General features: G+C 31.6%; 2 protein-coding genes across 4 annotated transcripts; both read left to right on the top strand.

Moving 5' to 3' along the window:
• LOC124941408 (GBF-interacting protein 1-like) lies at positions 1-7,006 on the top strand. Of its 3 annotated transcripts, none has more exons than XM_047481728.1 (10): positions 1-439; positions 707-753; positions 2,038-2,134; positions 3,416-3,614; positions 3,728-3,810; positions 3,941-4,189; positions 4,368-4,677; positions 4,891-5,158; positions 5,610-6,107; positions 6,331-7,006. In XM_047481728.1, exons 1-10 carry the CDS (start codon positions 277-279, stop codon positions 6,640-6,642), a joined length of 2,226 nt encoding a protein of 741 aa, XP_047337684.1. In that variant the 5' UTR covers positions 1-276; the 3' UTR covers positions 6,643-7,006. The 3 variants fall into 3 exon arrangements, with proteins under 3 accessions (XP_047337684.1, XP_047337685.1, XP_047337686.1); XM_047481729.1 differs by having other exon boundaries at positions 2-439; positions 6,334-7,006; XM_047481730.1 differs by having other exon boundaries at positions 2-439; positions 4,371-4,677.
• Positions 7,007-16,337: 9,331 nt separating this feature from the next.
• On the top strand, positions 16,338-18,595 carry LOC124941992 (farnesyl pyrophosphate synthase-like). The gene is made up of 12 exons (XM_047482395.1): positions 16,338-16,455; positions 16,633-16,657; positions 16,744-16,859; positions 16,930-17,016; positions 17,088-17,204; positions 17,283-17,371; positions 17,573-17,624; positions 17,710-17,805; positions 17,881-17,925; positions 18,001-18,090; positions 18,172-18,243; positions 18,348-18,595. Exons 1-12 carry the CDS (start codon positions 16,345-16,347, stop codon positions 18,474-18,476), a joined length of 1,029 nt encoding a protein of 342 aa, XP_047338351.1. The 5' UTR covers positions 16,338-16,344; the 3' UTR covers positions 18,477-18,595.
• Positions 18,596-19,112: the final 517 nt, after the last annotated feature.

A 19,112-nucleotide genomic window follows, 5' to 3' on the forward strand; every position in this document is an offset into this window, starting at 1 on the left:
ACCCTCTTTTGTATCTGCATTTATCAGCTCAAGGGGCTATTTTCCCAAGCAATTCCGGCCTCCTCTTCTTTCTCTCTTATATATATATATACATATATATATATATATATTGATTTCGCCGTTGTTTCCTCTATCCGATCATAGATCAATCGAAAAAGCATTTTTGGAATCGTTCTCCTTTTTGATCGACTGTTATAGTACATATATATCATCTTCTTGGCGATTCTGTCATAGTTGTATCTTCGTTGTTCTCAGGCGTTTTCTCCACTTCCAACAATGAACGGAGGAGGTTCTACTGTTTCGATTACAGGTAGGGTTCAGGAGATGATCCGAGAGATCAAAGAGATCACGGGTAAGCATAGTGACGATGATGTTTATGCAATGCTTAAGGAGTGTAATATGGATCCTAATGAAACTACGCAGCGGCTTCTATATCTGGGTAACTATCAATTCTTCTTTTTAATGATTTTATTGTTAGTTGAAAGATAGATCCATAAACTTCCCTTTTCTTCATTTTGTATCTTTTGTCTTTTTGTTGATTTGAAACTCATGTTTATGCCTGTAAACGTGTGTGGCTTGTTTGGGTAGTGGTTGGAGCTGAATATGGTGTTATTGTATCTTCAATCCTATTGGGTTCCCAATTAACAGTCATATTGATTATATAGAGACTTTGTAGATAATAAGATCTCATTCCTTCCTTGTGCAGATTCATTCCATGAAGTAAAGAAGAAACGTGACCGGAAGAAGACAGTGGTGAGTTCTATTCCTAGAGAATTTGGAGATATTATTTTATTGGTTGTGTAGGATACTAGTTCCTTTTTGGTAAGCCAAATGAAATTTGAGTGCATTGGTGAATTTATTTATGGTGCAAAGTGATTGGTGTGGTATACAGTGGTGGAAGTTTCTAGTTGGAAATGATGGACATGATATAAAATATACATTGGAGATTATTGGTGTGCTAACATGGTTTAGGGAGTTCTGTAACCAGTTTCATGTAATTGAGTGGTTATGTTGTGCAGCATTAGTTACTGCATACTTGTGCATGTCAGTGGTTCTTTCTACAGGCAGTTGTTTTTGATTAAATGTAGTTGTTTCATTTTCTTGGTTGGTTCATTTCTTCACTAGGCTAGCTATTAGGTTGTTTACTCCTTAATTAATCATATATTCAATAAGTGTACATCAGTTAACTAGTTGATCATGTGTGGGAAACCAAATCTACATAAATTGTTGACAAATGAATATATCATGTTTTCAATGAATTAGATGGAAACGATGGGACTTTGAAGGTGATTTTGATTATATATTATGTTATTATTTTGAGAAAGTATATATTGTTGTAAGTATAGTTCATCTTTTCTACTAGTAATAGTAAATCATTGTTACAAAATGTTATTGGTTCATGATCCAATTTTTTAATCAAGAACTTATGTATTGTGCACTGTAAATTGATTTTACTAATGACTTATTGGTTATTGCAACATTATGACAGGATATGATGTGATTTTTACTGTTGTGGATCTGACTAAGTATTTAGTTAATTGGCAATGGATTTTTTAATTAATTATGTTATGGCAGTGTTAGCCACCAGAGTGTTGGTTTATTAGTTATGTTATGAAGGTGTTCAAACGGGTTTTTTCTTGCATGGACATTTATTTAATGATGTGCGGAGACTGTTACATCTCATTATATTTATAAACACTCATTATATTTTGTTTTTATTTTCGCTAAAAAGCTCTATAGGCACTCATTATTCACATAATGTTTGTGTAGGATGTTAAGGTTTCATTATGTGTTTTCGAACTTGGTAACACTAACCACACACATACAATAGATTATTGCTCACTCATGATCTTCCATCTAAATGGATGGTTTTTAGTCTAAATTTTGAAACTGAACATTCAATCTCCCAAGTTTCATTTCTCATCTCCATTCATGTAGGTACATATTTCATTACTTCTCTTTCTTGCACATGTATGTACATGCACATGCACATGCTCATTTGCATTTGTTTGCTTTGACCCCATGTTTTTGGCACAGATCATTGGTGATCGGGGTGAACAATCAAGGTCGACTTTTGTGCAAGGTCAAGCAGCTAAGGGAGTGCGAGGGAACTACTCTTCTTATCCATCTCGTGGTATGCCCAGTTTATGTGTTTTATCTTTAGGTTATGGTTTTCAATGTATCGTCTCATAAACCAAGTAAAAATCTTTTCTAGAAACAACTGGAAGAATTTAATACACGTAGGTGAGTGATTTAACCAACATATACATCTTGAACATAGTACTTTGGTCATTTTTTGCATGTATAATTGATAATAATGATTTCATTACCTCCATCAGAGCTTGGGTACTAGGAAAAATCATGTGTAAAGTTAAATTTAATGTACCATAACACCTGGCTATTACTTCAGGCTTCAGGTGAAATTAAGCTCAACTCTTTTTCTTTCCCTATTCAAGAGTAGCCCTCTTATCTGTATGCATGTTTCATTACTTAGATATACCACTTAGTCCTTGTCGAAGGAACTTCAACTACCTTCTTTGAGGTGTGAAATGGTAAATCGTTTCAAATCTTAGAATGTTCTTAACTACACAACATTTAGAGTCATGTTTCTCTATGAGCTTTTGGTTGAATACACTATACAAACTGCAAGATATTAAGAAGATTTTCAGAGACGCCTTTAGCTGTGTAGGAGAAAATTGACATACTAGAATTCCATTTGGTATCATAAAGTTTCTAAAATCCACCTCCCAAGTAATAGGTCTATTGACAACAAGAAGATGGATACACCCGATTTGAGAATGTTTTACCAAATACATTTAAACTAACCTTAATGTTTACATGATAAAAATAGTTGGTTTGGTTATCTATAGTATGAGGAAATGTATTTAGAAGAAAGAGGGTGAGAGGAGACATAAAGTGTGGTTTTAGACATGGTTATACCTCTAATAGATGTCCACTCACACACACACACACATATATATATATATTATTTATTTAATTTTTGTTTATCAAAATACGAGGACTTAAATGGTAACTACCTTTTAGTTTCCTATTTCCTACTCAATGCCCAAATTCATTTTCTGTTTAACATGATTTATTTGTATCATCTGAATAATATTGTTATTATTATATGTGGGATTTTTTTGGCTAGTACAATGTGGTTATGCCTACAATGCTTCTATGAATCTAATTTTTCTCTAAAATGTTTGATATTCATTATACTTTTTTATGATGCTTGTTTCATCTCTTTCCTTTTATTATTTCTATTTGTGTTCCAGGATGGCTTAGTGATAATAAGATCTCGATGCATTTCCTTCCCTGCCCTGAGTGCCTGAAAATTGGGGGAACAATAGATGTATTACTATTGTTTTTTAATCTTCAAGTTATAAGAGTTAATCTTTTATTCCTATGCTAGGTGTTGCTGTTGGAAGGAGTATGCCAGTTCGAAAGGAGAATGGGATTAGTAGTTCCGTGGAAAAAAAATCTGAGATATCTCCTATCGTGCCTGAAAAGATAGTGCAAAAATCACCACCCCTGGAGAAAAGATCTGAGACATCTCCTACCGTACCTGAAAAGATTGTGCAAAATTCATCACCCCTGAATATGACAAGAAGGTATGTCTGTTGGGAGGAACCTATGCATCTCAAACCATTTGATCATTATTTTATGTTCATAAATTCTCAATCTAAAATTGAAAAACTTGTCTGGTTTGCATTAAACATTGCAGTTACAAAATGGCATCAGTTGGCGGTCCTTGGAATGCATCTAATGGGCTAGTTGTTAATGAACATAAGCGCGGAAAATCTACAGGTTGTATTTGTGAACCATATTCTTGTAAATATGTTTCATTTGATATACCTTATCTGAAGTGCAAAATTATTTAAGCCTTCTATGCCTATCTGTGACTGGCCAACTTAGTTGTTGTCTTTTAACTATTCAGGAATCCATTCCACTTTTGCCAATGACCCAGTACCTCTACAAAACCCAATTCTTCATTCAGTTGTTGTCAAGGATAAGGTGAATGGCATAATGGCTGCTGCAGAATCTCTCACTAGTGTAGTGGTTGAAAATGGGCCATGTAGTGCTCCTGTTGGGAAGGTTCTTCAAGCAACCTCTTCAAATGTCTTGCCAGCAGAAGTCAGCAAGCCCAATCAGCAGTTATCTGGACAAACAACTACTCCCACCACAGGTATCATTAAGCTGGATTGAACATGATATGCTCATCAGTAATCGTAACAGAAGCTATGAATTTATTTCTTGACATTCTATGCTTATCAAGTTTTCAGAGAGTAGGCAGCTTGCCCATTATTAATTTTTCTTTCCTTGATTTTGAACTTTTTTATTTTCATTGTGTTGCTTGTGGGAAACAGTTTCATCAAAGAGTTCCACAATGATAGTAAAAGGAACTCCTGAGTCTGTTACGGGACAAACAGTGTCTGCACTTGAGATGAAGCTTGCAAAAGTAAATGTGGATCCACCTCAACCTCATCATGTCATTTTTCCTGATCATATCCATGTACCAGATACTGTGAAGGCTGGTTTGACATTTGGAAGTCTGAATATTAACTATGACCAGACTGAACAAGTAATTGATGGCTGTGTTGGTGCTCCGAAAACGCAACTTGTGCCTGAGACTATTCCAGAGAAAGAAGATACTGCCAAAGAAACTATTATGAGGTGAGACTGTAGTATGTATATCTGTGTGACAATTTGATATTGGTTTATAGATCAATTGAGCCTATTTGGAAACTGGTCAATTGAGCCTATTTGATATAGGTGGAGCATTATGCATCCCATTGCCTTGGGGTTTGAGTTACTGTAAGATCCTGTTCTTATAAACGCGGTAGTAAGCATCTATCTGATTAAAATTGTTAAAATTGAATGATGCAGCAATGAAGGGTTGTCCTTAACTGCTCAAGAAGGTGATGTTCTTGTTCATTCTGAGTCTCCAAGACATGTTGTACCTGAGGTTTTGCCTTTGCAAGAAAGAGTCTCAATTGATGCTGAAGCGAAATATGATCAGCCAACACCTCAGGAGGAAAACCTCTTGCTTCAAGGAGCACAAAATTCACTACCCATTGATCCGAATTTCAGTCTTCCTTCTATTCAAGTCATGCTTAGTAGAGAGCTTCATCAATCTGAAGGTCCTGAAACTCAGGCATGTTACTCCAACTTTTGTTCTTGAAAGGTTTTCTTGGTATTTACTATGATTCCACAGATAGAGCATTTGGAAACATTTTTTGTTTTGTTTTAGCAAATTCGAATTCCACAAATCACATTTGAAAACAGAACTTTGTCAAACATATTCAAATATTTTTGACGACTCTCATCTGAAAATTCGAATTTAGATCCAGAAACAGATATCTATGTTAATAATTGAGACCACGTTTCGAAAATTCAATTTTGTTTTTATAGTTTCTCATCTGATCGAAATATTTAGATTCAGAAATAGGAAGTGTTTGACATAAGATATAAACAGAACCTAGTGGGACACTTTTTTACGGTTTCTCATTTGGAGCTGAAATCAGATTTGATTTTGTAACTGACTATAGTTTCTATATTTGTAACTTTTTGAATATATTTCTGATAACTCAATAATATTATAGCAGAGTGGAAAATCCCAGGTTTTTGAAGCAGCAGATTCATCATCTCTCGAACAGCAGGCTGTAGATGTTACTACCACTAATACACAGACTTCCTTCCAAGTTTCGCCACCTCCATTTCCATTTTATGCACATGGAGCTGCCTTCCCACCTAATTACTTTCCCTATAATCCCTATTTTCACCCTTTTTATGTAGCCTCGAGCATGCATCAGTTCTTGGGACCGGCTGGCTTCGCTCAACTCCCTGCAACTGGCAATATGTATCTACCATCAGCAGCTGTTTCAGGTGTAAAACTAGAGACCACCACCACCACCCCTCAGGGAAAACCTGTAATGAATGCTGGAAAATCATCAACCCCATTTGTGGTTCCATCAGGCTATGGCTACACTACCAATATACCACCCGTGGTTACTTCTGGAAGTAACAACAATGGAACTGATGAATACACAGTATCATCTGACTCTTCAAAGGAGAGCAGCAGTATTTACACAACTATGCCACAGGTATGTTCCTTGAGATTGTAGTGCTCTGTTATTGAAAACAGTGAATGTCCTGTAGAATCACAATTGTTTGGTAAATACTAGTTGTGGTGTATAAATACGAATTGTCTCAAATACATATTTGAAACCGGTATTTTATCCAATCTATGTTACAATCACGTACATTGAAAATTTGTCAAAGTTCAAATTAAGCACATAACTGAGATTCTGATTTGTTGTTATGCAGCAGGGTGAGCGTCCAATTGTCTATCTTCCTGCATCAGGGCGAGAAATGCCAGGTTTTCATGGACATCATCCATTCTATAATGGTCAGCAAATTGTGTTTGCTCCTCCTCCTCAGGCTGGACATGGACTCTTTCCGGGAATTTATCCTGCAATGCAGGCTGCAACTGCCGGTTCAAACATACAGCAGCAACAGTTTTCTCGATACCCTCCATCAATGGCAGGAACTGGTGAAACTGGAGTTCTCCCATCGCCTTCTTATCAGATGCCTACTCAAAATGGAATTAATTCAAATACCAATTATGCACTTCAGTAAAAGACATTATCAAATCGATCATCGTCTCAATCTGAGTGTAAGTATATACAACTGTGGCCTGGAGAACTGTAGTAGAGTAGGAGAAAAAGCTCGATGGTGCAACAACAACAACTAAGGTACTAGGGTTGTCTTTTAATTTGTCATACTGTTCTTTTTCTCTACCATTTAAATCGGGATTTTTTTTCTTCTTTTTTGGGTCTCCCTTTTGTTGTCATAGGAAGTTGGAATTGAGGTTCAGATTAGAAGGTCGTTTTTTTTTTGTTTTTGTTTCAGGAACTTGCTCCATATTATATACATTGTTGTAAGTCTGATGGGATTAGGCATATTACACTATATATTATTTATAGTTTTGGATAGATTTATTTATCTTTTTTCTTCTTCTTTCAATGTGGTTTGTTATGGGTTTCTTTCATTTGAATGATATAATTAAAACATAACTTAGAAGTAGGATTTACATATTATAAGTTATTATTTATAAATTTGTAACTATTATTTATAATATTTTCTAGACTTAATTATATATACAAATAATAATATTCTTTTAAAATAACTTTTACAATTACAAGTAAATTTTCAGTTTTACCTGTCTGGTTTATGACAAACAAAGGATCTCTTATCAAACAATTTTAGGTCACTATAGATTAAACATATTCAAAAGAATAACAACCAATAACATTATGTTTTAATTTCTTATTCTAAAATAATCTAGGTATGAATAACACAATGCATGACATTCCAACAAAAATAAATTATCCACTATGTTTTCCATGAGCCTATAACAATATTTAAGGCTCAAATAATATAAATCTGTTAGTTATAGTGATTCTTTTGTATGCTTCTTATGTTTATGCAATCTTCAAAATTATAATAAAGTTTGGCTGAAAATTAACTAGAATTTTAATTTTCTTCAAGCCTATATATTCAAATTTATGGTAAATCATAATTCATAAGCCTTTATATTTTATGATAAAAAGATCAATTAAAATGACTAGAATAGTGTACACAATAATTATGTTCTTGAGGGAGATGATTGTGACAGTAACAGTTGATTTTCTTACAGTGTATGAACCTTAAAGAATTTGACATTATGATCACTCAAGTTTTCTATTGAAAAAACCCTCATGTATTAGTTAAGTTCTTGAAGGAACTTATTATCCCAAATTTATATTAGAGGTTAATTATGAAAAGTCACTTTATATTTAAATAATATGTAAAGTAATTCTTACATAATGTTTTAATGTAGATGGATGTAAAGTAATTCTATCTTCTTTTTTCTCAGATTTTCTTCTTCTAATATGTCACGTTATTCCTTATCTTATTTCTTTCTCAAATTTCTTCCCATTCTTTTATATATTTATAATTAAATTTATGTCATTCAAATTTTTTTAATAAACTTCTCATTTTTCTATCTAGAATTTTTTATAAAGTTGAAAATACATTTATTTTTTCTTCCGATGACTTTTTAGCATCACAAAGTGTCCTGTTTCTCTTTTCACCGTTCAAAAGATTTGAGTTGTGTTTTGTTTTTTATTCGACGCGGCATCTTATTTAGCTAGATCAAAATTTTCATACCGGATTTATGTGATTCAAATAATACAATCAATCTTCGGTGGGTCGTTTGCTGCTCATACCTTCAGATTGTCTTTGTGATGTTTTATCGAGTCCGTGTCCATCCCATTTTTAGTAGTAAATGAGATGAAATTATTGTATTTAAAGTTATTTTTCATATTTACAATAATGAGCTGTATGATCTATACCCTCTTAGAAGTATTCTCTTATGATTTGTACAAATTGTCATATAGGTAACCTAAATTTTTTCACGCAAATCAAATTTGTGCGTTTGTTTATGTTAGAAAATTGAAACTAAAACTATTAAGATTTTGAATAACTATCAGAGAACTTCATGACAAGCATTTTCCGAATTAGATCATTTGCACTCAGAAATTTCAGGTCATGGTTCAGATTCGAAATATAGCTTTACTCTGTAATATTTGGCGGAAGATACCCATCTCAGTTTCTAGCAAAGTCATCGTTTGTTGAAATCACCGCTATCCGTCGAAATCGAAGTCGGGAAAGAGATGTTGGTTGTATGCTTAGGTAGATGAAGATGTAGTTTTTTTTTAATCTAAATATCACCTCATCTAAATAAAAAATGTCACCTCACAAATAGATTAAAAAACAAATCCACTTCAATAAAGAAAAATAGAGGAACCCTAAATGGTATACTTCAAAGTTCGAGCTATATTTGATAAAAATGTTTTATGTTCGAGCCTCAAATATCAATTGGCCCGATAATTAATTGTTTGAATTAATTTTATAATTTTTTATTCATTATTTACTAACTAATTTCATGTGTTGCTCTCAATCGATCAAATGAGAATTTCTTATAAATAAATAAAAAATTGAGATTGTGGTAATTCTTGTTTGGATCACCATAATTTGGAGTAAGAATTTGATGAATCCAAAAGCTATGGTGTTGAAACTTTTAATGTAGAATTCTAGCCATAGTAATTTTAAAATACCCATAAATAAAAATCACATTTACAAAGTTGAAATAAACAATACTTACCTATTTGTGGTCGTCATCGTTAGGGCTGCAAATGAGTCGAGTCGAGCTCGAACCAGGTTGAGCTCGACTCGATTTAGTATTTTTTAGCTTGACTCGAACTCGAGCGAGTTTATAAATTTGAGCTCGAACTCAAGCTCGACTATTAAACTATAAGCTCGGCTCGGCTCGAAAAACTTGAACTAAATTTAAATTTTCAAACTCAAGCTCGAGCTTGAACTCGAAATCGAGCTTGAACTCAAACTCAAATCATTATTTTCAAAATGAAAATATCAAACTTTCATACATATTTAAATAAAAATATGAAACAATCATAAATATTCAAAATTTTAAAAATGATAGTCCAAACTCAAAAACATCACACCACCATTATTAATCAAAATTATAAAACATAAAATTTTAAACTTAAAATACAAAATAATATAAATTGTTTGAACATTCAATATATTATTTTTTTAAGTTTTTCAAACATAACACACATACTTACCTGCAGTCAATAATATAAAATGTTTAAGCTTAAAAATAAATATCTAAAATTTAACTTATACATTAAGAAAATAGATACTGTCAACAAAATATTAGACATGTTTTATGTTAAATATTATTATATATATTTAAACTATTTGAGTACAAATATAACAAGAATTTATTAACTTATTTATAGCTTGAATCTACTCATTTTTTTTATATATTATTAATCTTATAAATTCATTTTTCCTCTCACCATATTATATATAATATATATACCATCATTTTTTATCCCTTCATATTATATATAAAATATATACTAACATTTCTTTACTTTTTATTATATATAATATATTAACATTTTCCTTTATCTTTTTTAATATAATATAGAATATATTAACATTTTTTATCTCTTTCAATATTATATAACATTATATATAATATACTAATTATTATATCCTTATTTACTCTTTGTTTTCTATCATTAATCCAACCCAAATATATATTGAAAATCATTATATATCAACCCTAATATAAATTGAAAAACATTATATATAATAATGTTTCTATATTTCATGCTTATATATATATAATATAAAACAGTGTTTTTCTATATTCATACTATAAGCATAAGTATCTCATAATACAAAAAGAAATCAAATTTATCTATAATAGAAGTGAAAATAGATAGATTTTAATTTACCTGTAAGCCTTGTGAATGAATGAGAAAAATATTGTAGACGGAATATAATATGAAAAATTGAATCAACCTATTATCAATGAGTAAAAGAAATAGTGAAGACGGAAAAAGAAGAAGAATATGAAATAGTGAAGAAGAAGATAAGAAGAAGATGAAATAGTGAAGAAGAAGATGAAATGGTGAAGAAGAATAAGAAGATAAGAAGAAGATGAAATGGTGAAGAAGAATAAGAAGATAAGAAGAAGATGAAATAGTGAAAAAGAAGAAGATGAAATAGTGAAGAAGAAGATGAAATGGTGAAGAAGAATAAGAATAAGAAGATGAAATGCTGAAGAAGAAGTTGAAATGGCAATGAAGAATAAAAAATTGTGAAGACGGAAGAGAAAGAAGAAAAAGAGACTACAAATTAGGGTTTTGCTTTAGATTATAATAATATGGATTGAGCCTATTATATGGGCTTTGAAAAGAGAGAAAAAAAATAAATATTATTTTAAATTTTAATATTAAATAAATAAAAAATATATTATATTCCCAGGCTCGAAAAAGCTTGACAAGTCATCGAGCAAGCATTATATGAGCTCGAGTTCGGCTCGAATATTAAACGAGCTGGCTCGAGCTCGGCTCGAACTCGATTAAAGTCAAGCTCAAGCCGAGCTTTGATCGAGCGGCTCGCGAGTAGCTCACGAGCGACTTGACTCATTTGCAGCCCTAATCATCGTCATCGTTTTCATTATCCTTTTTGTCGTTAATATTTATGGTCTGAACATGATGGTGCTTCAATGGTTAAGACAACCTAGTGATTTTCTTCCTCCTCTCATTCATCATTGTTTTCGTTATTCATAAAAACAATAACAAATCTGTTAAGAAAACATAAATTTAACTTTTTTCTCATCAGCACCGACCTCTTCCTTTTCTCTCATTAACCGGTTAATCAACAATACATTTCTTACCTAATAAACTTCTCATATTACTAATCTCGTGACCTCACTTTTGCACTCAATCATCTCAGCAGTACCAACATCTTTTACCATCATTTTTGGCAAATCGATCATCTCATCATATCACTAACCTCTTTACCCTCATTTCTTCAATAAACCAACAAATTCATTCATATATTTAACAATAAATATTTTTTGTTCTCCAATAAATATCTCACTACTAATCTCGTGACCTTACTTCGAGTATTTTGTACCTCAACCATCTCATATCATTACCACGACTTCTTTACCCTCACTTCAGCAAACCAACCACCAATAGTATTGACCTCTTATCTCATGAACTTAATATTTTTGTACTCCAATAAACATCTCACTACTAATCTCGTGACCTTATTTCGAGTATTTTATACCTCAACCATCTCATATCATTACCACGACCTCTCTACCATCACTTCAGCAAACCAACAACCAATCATATTGACCTCTTATCTCATGAACTCACGTTTACATTTCGATCAACCAACCATCTCATATCATTAACCTCTTTACCCTCACTTCTTCGGTAAACTAACAAATTCATTCATATATTTAACGACAAATTTTTTTTATTCTCCAATGAACATCTCACTACTAATCTCGTGACCTTACTTTAAATATTTTGTATCTCAACTATCTCATATTATTACCGTGACCTCTTTACCCTCACTTCAGTAAACTAACCACCAATCCTATTGACCTCTCATTTTGTGAACTCATTTTACACTTCGGTAAACCAATCATCTCAATCACACATTTAACCACCAATATTTTTTTCTCAATGGATAACTTTCATTACTAATATTGTGACATCACACACTTTCACACGTTTTTTATCCCTCGTCAAACTAACCACTAAATCTCAATTGACCTCACACTTTGGTCAATAAACATCTCATTCAAATATAATTTTAACTAACAATCACAATCAACCTCTAATCTCGTGATCTTACGATCCTTTGTTACCGATCTTTTATCATTCATCAAACCAACCATCAATCTCAATCTTACTGGTCTCTTGTCCCCTTAGTAAATTAGTCACTAATCCTATCGACTTCTAATCTCGTGACCTCATACTTTCACATGCTTATAGTTCATCAACACACCAACTACTAATCACAATTAACCTATAATCTCGTGACTTCCTTACTTTCACACATCTCCCACCTCTCATCAAACCAACTACCAATCCCTAGTAAAAAATTTCACATGTCTTTCTCATGACATCATACATTCACATGTCTTTTATCTATCAACAAACCAACCACCAATCACTAGTAAAAAATTTCTTTAACGGGGAAAAAATTCTTAGTGAAAGCCTAATTGTCGTCAATGATGGTTTTCATTAACGGCGACAAATGCTCTCGGAAGGTGTCGGTAATTCGACTATCAGTGAAGGAAAAATTAGTAACATCGAGAGCATTTAGAGCCGTCAAAGATAATATTATTATCGAGAGCACTAATCACTCTCGGTGATAATTCAATTATTTTACCGAGAGCAAAGCTAATGCTCTCAGTGATAATATGAAATCATTGTCGATAGCCTTTCTTTAGCTCTCAGTGATACTCTTAAACGATTATCGAGAGAAAACGTCTATTGCTCTCGGTGATCATTAGTTTTTTTAAATAAAATGGTTGTAAAACTGATTATACCTACTTAAACCAAAACAATTTCAGAAATCATACACAAATTATAACAAAAATATACCAAATTTCATATACCAATAAACTAAAATCCAGTTCATCCAAAAATATAGTTATCCAAAAATTCATCATATACCAGTCAAAGTTCTAAAAGATAAAGCTAGTTCTAAATAATATCATATACCAGACTCATCCAAAGGTGGAGGTGAAGATGGATGATATCTCGCCATAAACGCTGCTAGCTGGTTCTGGAATTCTTCTCTTTGTTTTTCTAACTGTCTTTGTGTCTTAAGTGCTTGCTTTTACAATCGAGACTCCAAATATTTTATTTTCCTCGAAGACTCAACTTGTAATTCACTACGGAGCTGCTCGAGCTCTTGCTCCCTCCGCTGCGATTGACTTCCAACCTACAAATCTCCTCGAAATTGTGTGGGCCTCACCCCGAATCCCATCACAATGACCCTACCATGCCATTGTCGTCCAAAATCGTTCTCGGTCAGCTCATATTCGAACATATCGGGATTTCTCTCCATCGTCTGACGCATCACATCCTACAAAATGAAGCAAAAGTTAATTAGTTAATTATAACATCAATAAGTAAGTGAAATATGAAGTACACTTACAATCTTCTTTTATTCATGAGGATCCACCACACGAGTATAGTCCTCTCCTATTCCTTTTCTACCGTGTGTCTCGTAGAAAAGGTCAATGTGTGATGACGCCTTACCCGTAGTCCTCTTCAGTGAAGATTAAATATTAATGTTAATTATCAAAATATAGTTAACATATTATTGACTCTCGAATAAATCTACTTACCATTTTTGCTGACACCTGAGAGAATGACACACTCCCCGCATGATGTGTCAATCGAACATTCTTCATGTTTTTAAAATTTCGCTCACTTCTTACCTATTTTTGAAAACATCAATTAATAATACTTAGTTATATTGCAAACAAGGATATATAAAGTTTAGAATTCAAAGATTCACCCGGAAATCGTCTCGGAGAAAGTGGTGCTCCAAAATGTAATTCCAATCATCTTGCGAATATTCATCCGAAATGATTGCTCTGATAGTTGTTGCATCCCCATCATTAGCTTTAACATGATTTCGGTTGATATCACATCAGAACCTATTCCAAGCCACCTTAACATGTTCCATTATTTATTATCGATAATGCTTGATAAGTTTCGGCACTACCTCAAAACGATTTTGCAAAGATACGGGATTAAATTATTGTATTAGAGAATGAAAGTTAATAAAATAAGATATTAAGTTATAGAAGAGTTTGTATTTTTTTTTTGCTAAATGACATATAATTTGAAAACAAAAATGTCACGTCAAATAAAAGAAACAGACCTAACGTACGTTTAGTAAAAACCCTCGAATGGCCAAAAGTTTGATAGTTGAAGTCCACAACAATATATATGATAAAAATATCCAAAGTTCGAGCTTCAGATGGTAATTGGGTCAGGCTCATATGTATAAGTTAAAATAGTTTAAGAGGGTAACTTCTATTTTTTAGGCCCATTATTTGAATGCTCAAACTTGAGTTGTTTCATTGAATAGAGTTCGGATTTTAATTTGGGTATAAGACTCGAATTATTAAATTTTTAGTCATTTGAAACTTTTTCTAAATGAACAAAACATTACTCATCTTATTTCAACATATTATTTTCATTTTCTAATTCATTTGTCACGTTTTTAAATTAAATAATATTTGGGGACGTTTTGACGTTTTTTTTAAAATTTAGTATAATTTTTTTTATATTTACGCATTCTAAATTGTCGGAGTTGGTTTGGATGACTAAAAAATTGTGTAATTTAAAGAAATTTGAGAAAATTTGAATATAGATAAATTTTTTAATTTCTTTTTCAAAAAACATTATAAAGACATAACTTTATGTACGGTATAGCTAAAGGTATTTGTGTTTTAAATTGAGTGTTTTTTGAGATATATGTGTTCAAAATTGTCGAATAAAGTTTGAACATCTTAAAAAATGTGTGTAAATAATTGAAAAAAATTAAAAAATAGAGAATTGTTCTTTTGTTTTTACGAATATAGTAATTAAGAAAAAGAAAATATTACGTTAAAATAAGAAGACGAAATTCATTCGTTTGTGACTATATGACGCAATTTAAAGTTCGAACATTATTTAATAAAAACGATCCAGCTTCGAGCCCAAATAGTAATTTGGTTAAAATTTATTTATATTTTATGAAATGACTTTTCAAAAAAATATAAAATAATTTTTTTTTACTATGTTTTTGCATCTTATAGAGGATACTTTTTTTTTTCTAATTCCTTTATAATGTAAAACAATGAGAAATTCAATATATTTGTTTTCTAGATTTAATTAATGGCCCAACTATTTGAATTTCAAACTTTAATTGGTTTTATGAGATAAGACTGAATTTCAATAATTCATGGCTCACTCAAACCATCCTAATTTTAGTTATTTAAATTTTTTTACAAATTAATAAACGCATGTCTTCTAATTTTAATATAATATTTTTATATTTCTTAATTAATTTATCACATATATAAAACAAAATATATGGACCATTATTATTATTATTATTATTATTACAAACTAAATAACAATTCTTATTTTATTTTATTTTTCCAATTATTCACCCAAAATACACATTTTTAACGCATTCAAATCGTATTCGATAATTTTAAACCCGTAATTTAAAAACACATTTCATTTAAAACACAAATACGTTCAAATCGTACACAAAATTATGTCGTTATAAATTTTTGAAAAATAAATACCAAATTTATTTCTTTTCAAATTTTCTTTATACATTTTTTATTTATTCAAAAACTTCGATAAATTAAAATAAGTAAATTTAAAAACATATTTAATTTAAAAGAAATACGTTCAAAACATGTACGTTAAAATAAGAAGATTGACATGGGTTAAAAATTTAATAATTCAAATTCTGTATGAAACAATTCAAAATTCGAACTCGATTTAATTTAAACGATCAAAATTCGAACTTTAAATAACAATAGGCTTTTAATTAATTCATAACAATTTTTTTTTATAAATTATATATTCCAGTCTCTTTTCTAAAACAAAATGAAATACCACTATCTAAAAGAACAGATACACGTGGCTAATAGTCACATAGTCATAATATGTCCTTAATACGGTGTGTCGGTTTTTGCCATGCTGTCTCTCTCGTCACTGCCAAATGCCAACACACTCAACATCTGTTCTCTTCTTCTCAATGATATGATTCATGGCATGTGAAGTTCACAGGCCATGCCATGAATCATATCTCTCTATATATTACTATTACCACTTCTCTCTCACACACACTGACCGACAAGCACCTACAATGAGCGATTTGAAGTCGAAGTTTTTGGAAGTTTACTCCACCCTCAAATCGGAACTGCTCAACGATTCCACTTTCGAGCTCACCCATGTTTCCCGTCAATGGATTAATCAGGTACTACTGTTGTAACTTCATTGTTCTTTGCCTTTTGGGTTTTCCTTTTACATGCATTGGCCGAAATGACTGAACCCATCTTAAGATTTTAGTTTTATTCAACTTATGATTTGTCTCCCAATAAATCATTGCATCAGATGATGATAATAATCATGTTCTTTAAATCTTTCATTGCAGATGCTGGATTATAATGTGCCTGGAGGTGGGTAATCTAGAAGATGATTGCTTGAATGATAAAGGGAAATAAAACTTAAAAGGGTGTTCTGTATTTGTTTATCATGTTTGCAGGAAAGCTGACCAGAGGTCTTTCTGTAGTTGACAGTTTCAAATTACTGAAAGAAGGAGAAGAATTGACAGATGATGATGTTTTTCTTGCTTGTGCACTTGGATGGTGTATTGAATGGGTGGGTTTTGTTTATTGTTTCTTGATTCATCTTTCATGGTATTTAACTGTATATATATATACATATGCAGTTTCAAGCTTATTTCCTTGTTCTTGATGATATTATGGATAATTCTCAAACTCGAAGAGGACAACAATGTTGGTTTAGATTGCCCAAGGTAGTTTTCATTGTTTTTTTTTCTTTAGGATGTCTAGTTTGAGTTTGATTTATTTGAAATTTCTTCTGTAGGTGGGTATGATTGCAGTGAATGATGGAATACTCCTTCGCAATCATATTCCACGCATTCTAAAGAAACATTTCAGAGGAAAACCTTATTACGCGGATTTGCTGGATTTATTCAACGAGGTTTGTTTTGGTTGATGACATCAAATTGAGCTGATTTTCAAAATGTTTTGATGAATTGATGGACCTTTATTTAAACAGGTTGAGTTCCAAACAGCAAGTGGACAGATGATTGACTTGATCACCACTCTTGAGGGGGAAAAAGACTTGGACAAGTACTCAATAGCACTGTGGGTGACAAATTATTTCTTTCTTTCCGAAATGTTAAAGTTTGTATTAATAAAACTGTTGCGAATCGGAGAAAAGCCTAGACAAAAGATTGTCACATCTTGAGCTTGTTCCACCACTTCATTCTCCATATTCATATCACAATGAATTCTGTTTACTTTCAAGTTTATAATATAGATTTATTCTCCCATTATGTTGTGCAGTCATCATCAGATTGCTCAGTACAAAACTGCTTACTATTCATTTTATCTTCCAGTAAGTAAAAATTCCCTTATTTTCTCTTCTGATTCTTTTTTTTAATGGAATTTTTATTGCGATTATTACTGTTTCGCGTATGTAGGTTGCTTGTGCTTTACTGATGATAAATGAGAACCTCGAGAACTATACAGATGTGAAAAATATACTTATTCAAATGGGTAACTACTATCAAGTACAGGTATATATATTTATATATGTGAATTTCAAATCATTAATGGAAATAAAAGAATCATATGAACAATTGTTGTCGCAGGATGATTATCTTGATTGTTTTGGCTCGCCCGAGGTTGTTGGCAAGGTAAGAGTTCCATAACTGTTTGTGTTGATGGAGTTGTTCCAAAACTTGCCTTTTTCTCATCTCGTGTAATATCAGATTGGAACTGATATTGAAGATTATAAGTGTTCTTGGCTGCTTGTGAAAGCGGTTGAACTTGCGAATGAGGAGCAAAAGAATATATTAACTGTAAGAATTTAGAAAAAGATTATTCATGTTCTTTTCATTAAATATCAGTCCTATATATTAAATGAGTGTTTTTGTTCTTAGGACAACTATGGTAAAGAGGACCCTATATGTGTTGGTAGGGTGAAGGACCTTTATAAAACTCTTAAACTTCAGGTTTGTCCTTTTTCCTTCTTCCATTATAAGATCTAAACTTATTTAAAATTGCATTTTGGAAAGGCTGCAGATCAATTCGAGCGATAATTTTGTGTTTTATTTAGGGAGTGTTTGAGGATTACGAAAACAAGAGTTACGAAATGCTTATAAACTCGATCAATGCTCATCCTAGTAAAGCAATGCAAGCAGTGCTATTGTTGTTTTTGGGGAAAATATACAAGAGGCAAAAGTAGAAGAGAAAAGAATTCATGAATCTCTTTTTTTTCTTCTTCTGTTTCTCGGAATCAAAATGTTTGTATGATCATATTTCTTCTTTCAATTGATCTATGTTGTTGTTTAGCTGCTGCTTTCATTCATTTTCTATAATTCCTTTTGTCAAGTCCATGGTATAAACTTTTTTTATTATGATTTGATGGTAGAAGGGGAATTGAAAGCTATAAAGATAGAAAACATCGAACAAAGAACAAAATTCATAATCCATTCTCCGGTCCACTATGATTCTTATATGTAATTTTTTTCACTGACTCAAGTATATTCTCGGGTTGACTAGCATGACGTTTTTAGTGAGAATCGAAACTCAAATATTTAATTTATTTATTTTAATGAGAATCGAACCTCAAATATTTAATTTATTAAATAAAATTCTTACTCATTCGAAACAACAATGGTTAGAAGAGTTGTTTGCATAATATTTTACTAGTGTTTTAATTTTAAAAAAATTAAGTTATGAAATGATTTGTTATAAATTAATTTAATTACATCTCTAAATATAATATATAAAAAAACCATCACACCTAACTAAAATAATATCATCTTCTATGTAGGACTTATCAACCATTTATTCATTCAAACATTAAATCTTAAAATAT

The sequence above is a fragment of the Impatiens glandulifera genome, chromosome 6 (genome assembly GCF_907164915.1).
Source record: "Impatiens glandulifera chromosome 6, dImpGla2.1, whole genome shotgun sequence".
NCBI classification, from domain to species: Eukaryota; Viridiplantae; Streptophyta; class Magnoliopsida; order Ericales; family Balsaminaceae; genus Impatiens; species Impatiens glandulifera.

What these genes read in the sequence shown, in the direction of transcription:
- LOC124941408 (XM_047481728.1), top strand. Translation starts at nt 277, where the DNA reads ATGAACGGAGGAGGTTCTACTGTTTCGATTACAGGTAGGGTTCAGGAG. An exon ending in TAAGCGCGGAAAATCTACAG is followed by an intron (nt 3,811 to 3,940) that starts GTTGTATTTGTG and finishes TTAACTATTCAG; the next exon opens with GAATCCATTCCACTTTTGCC. An exon ending in CTGAAGGTCCTGAAACTCAG is followed by an intron (nt 5,159 to 5,609) that starts GCATGTTACTCC and finishes ATATTATAGCAG; the next exon opens with AGTGGAAAATCCCAGGTTTT.
- LOC124941992 (XM_047482395.1), top strand. Translation starts at nt 16,345, where the DNA reads ATGAGCGATTTGAAGTCGAAGTTTTTGGAAGTTTACTCCACCCTCAAA. An exon ending in GACAAGTACTCAATAGCACT is followed by an intron (nt 17,372 to 17,572) that starts GTGGGTGACAAA and finishes TATGTTGTGCAG; the next exon opens with TCATCATCAGATTGCTCAGT. An exon ending in ATAAAACTCTTAAACTTCAG is followed by an intron (nt 18,244 to 18,347) that starts GTTTGTCCTTTT and finishes TGTTTTATTTAG; the next exon opens with GGAGTGTTTGAGGATTACGA.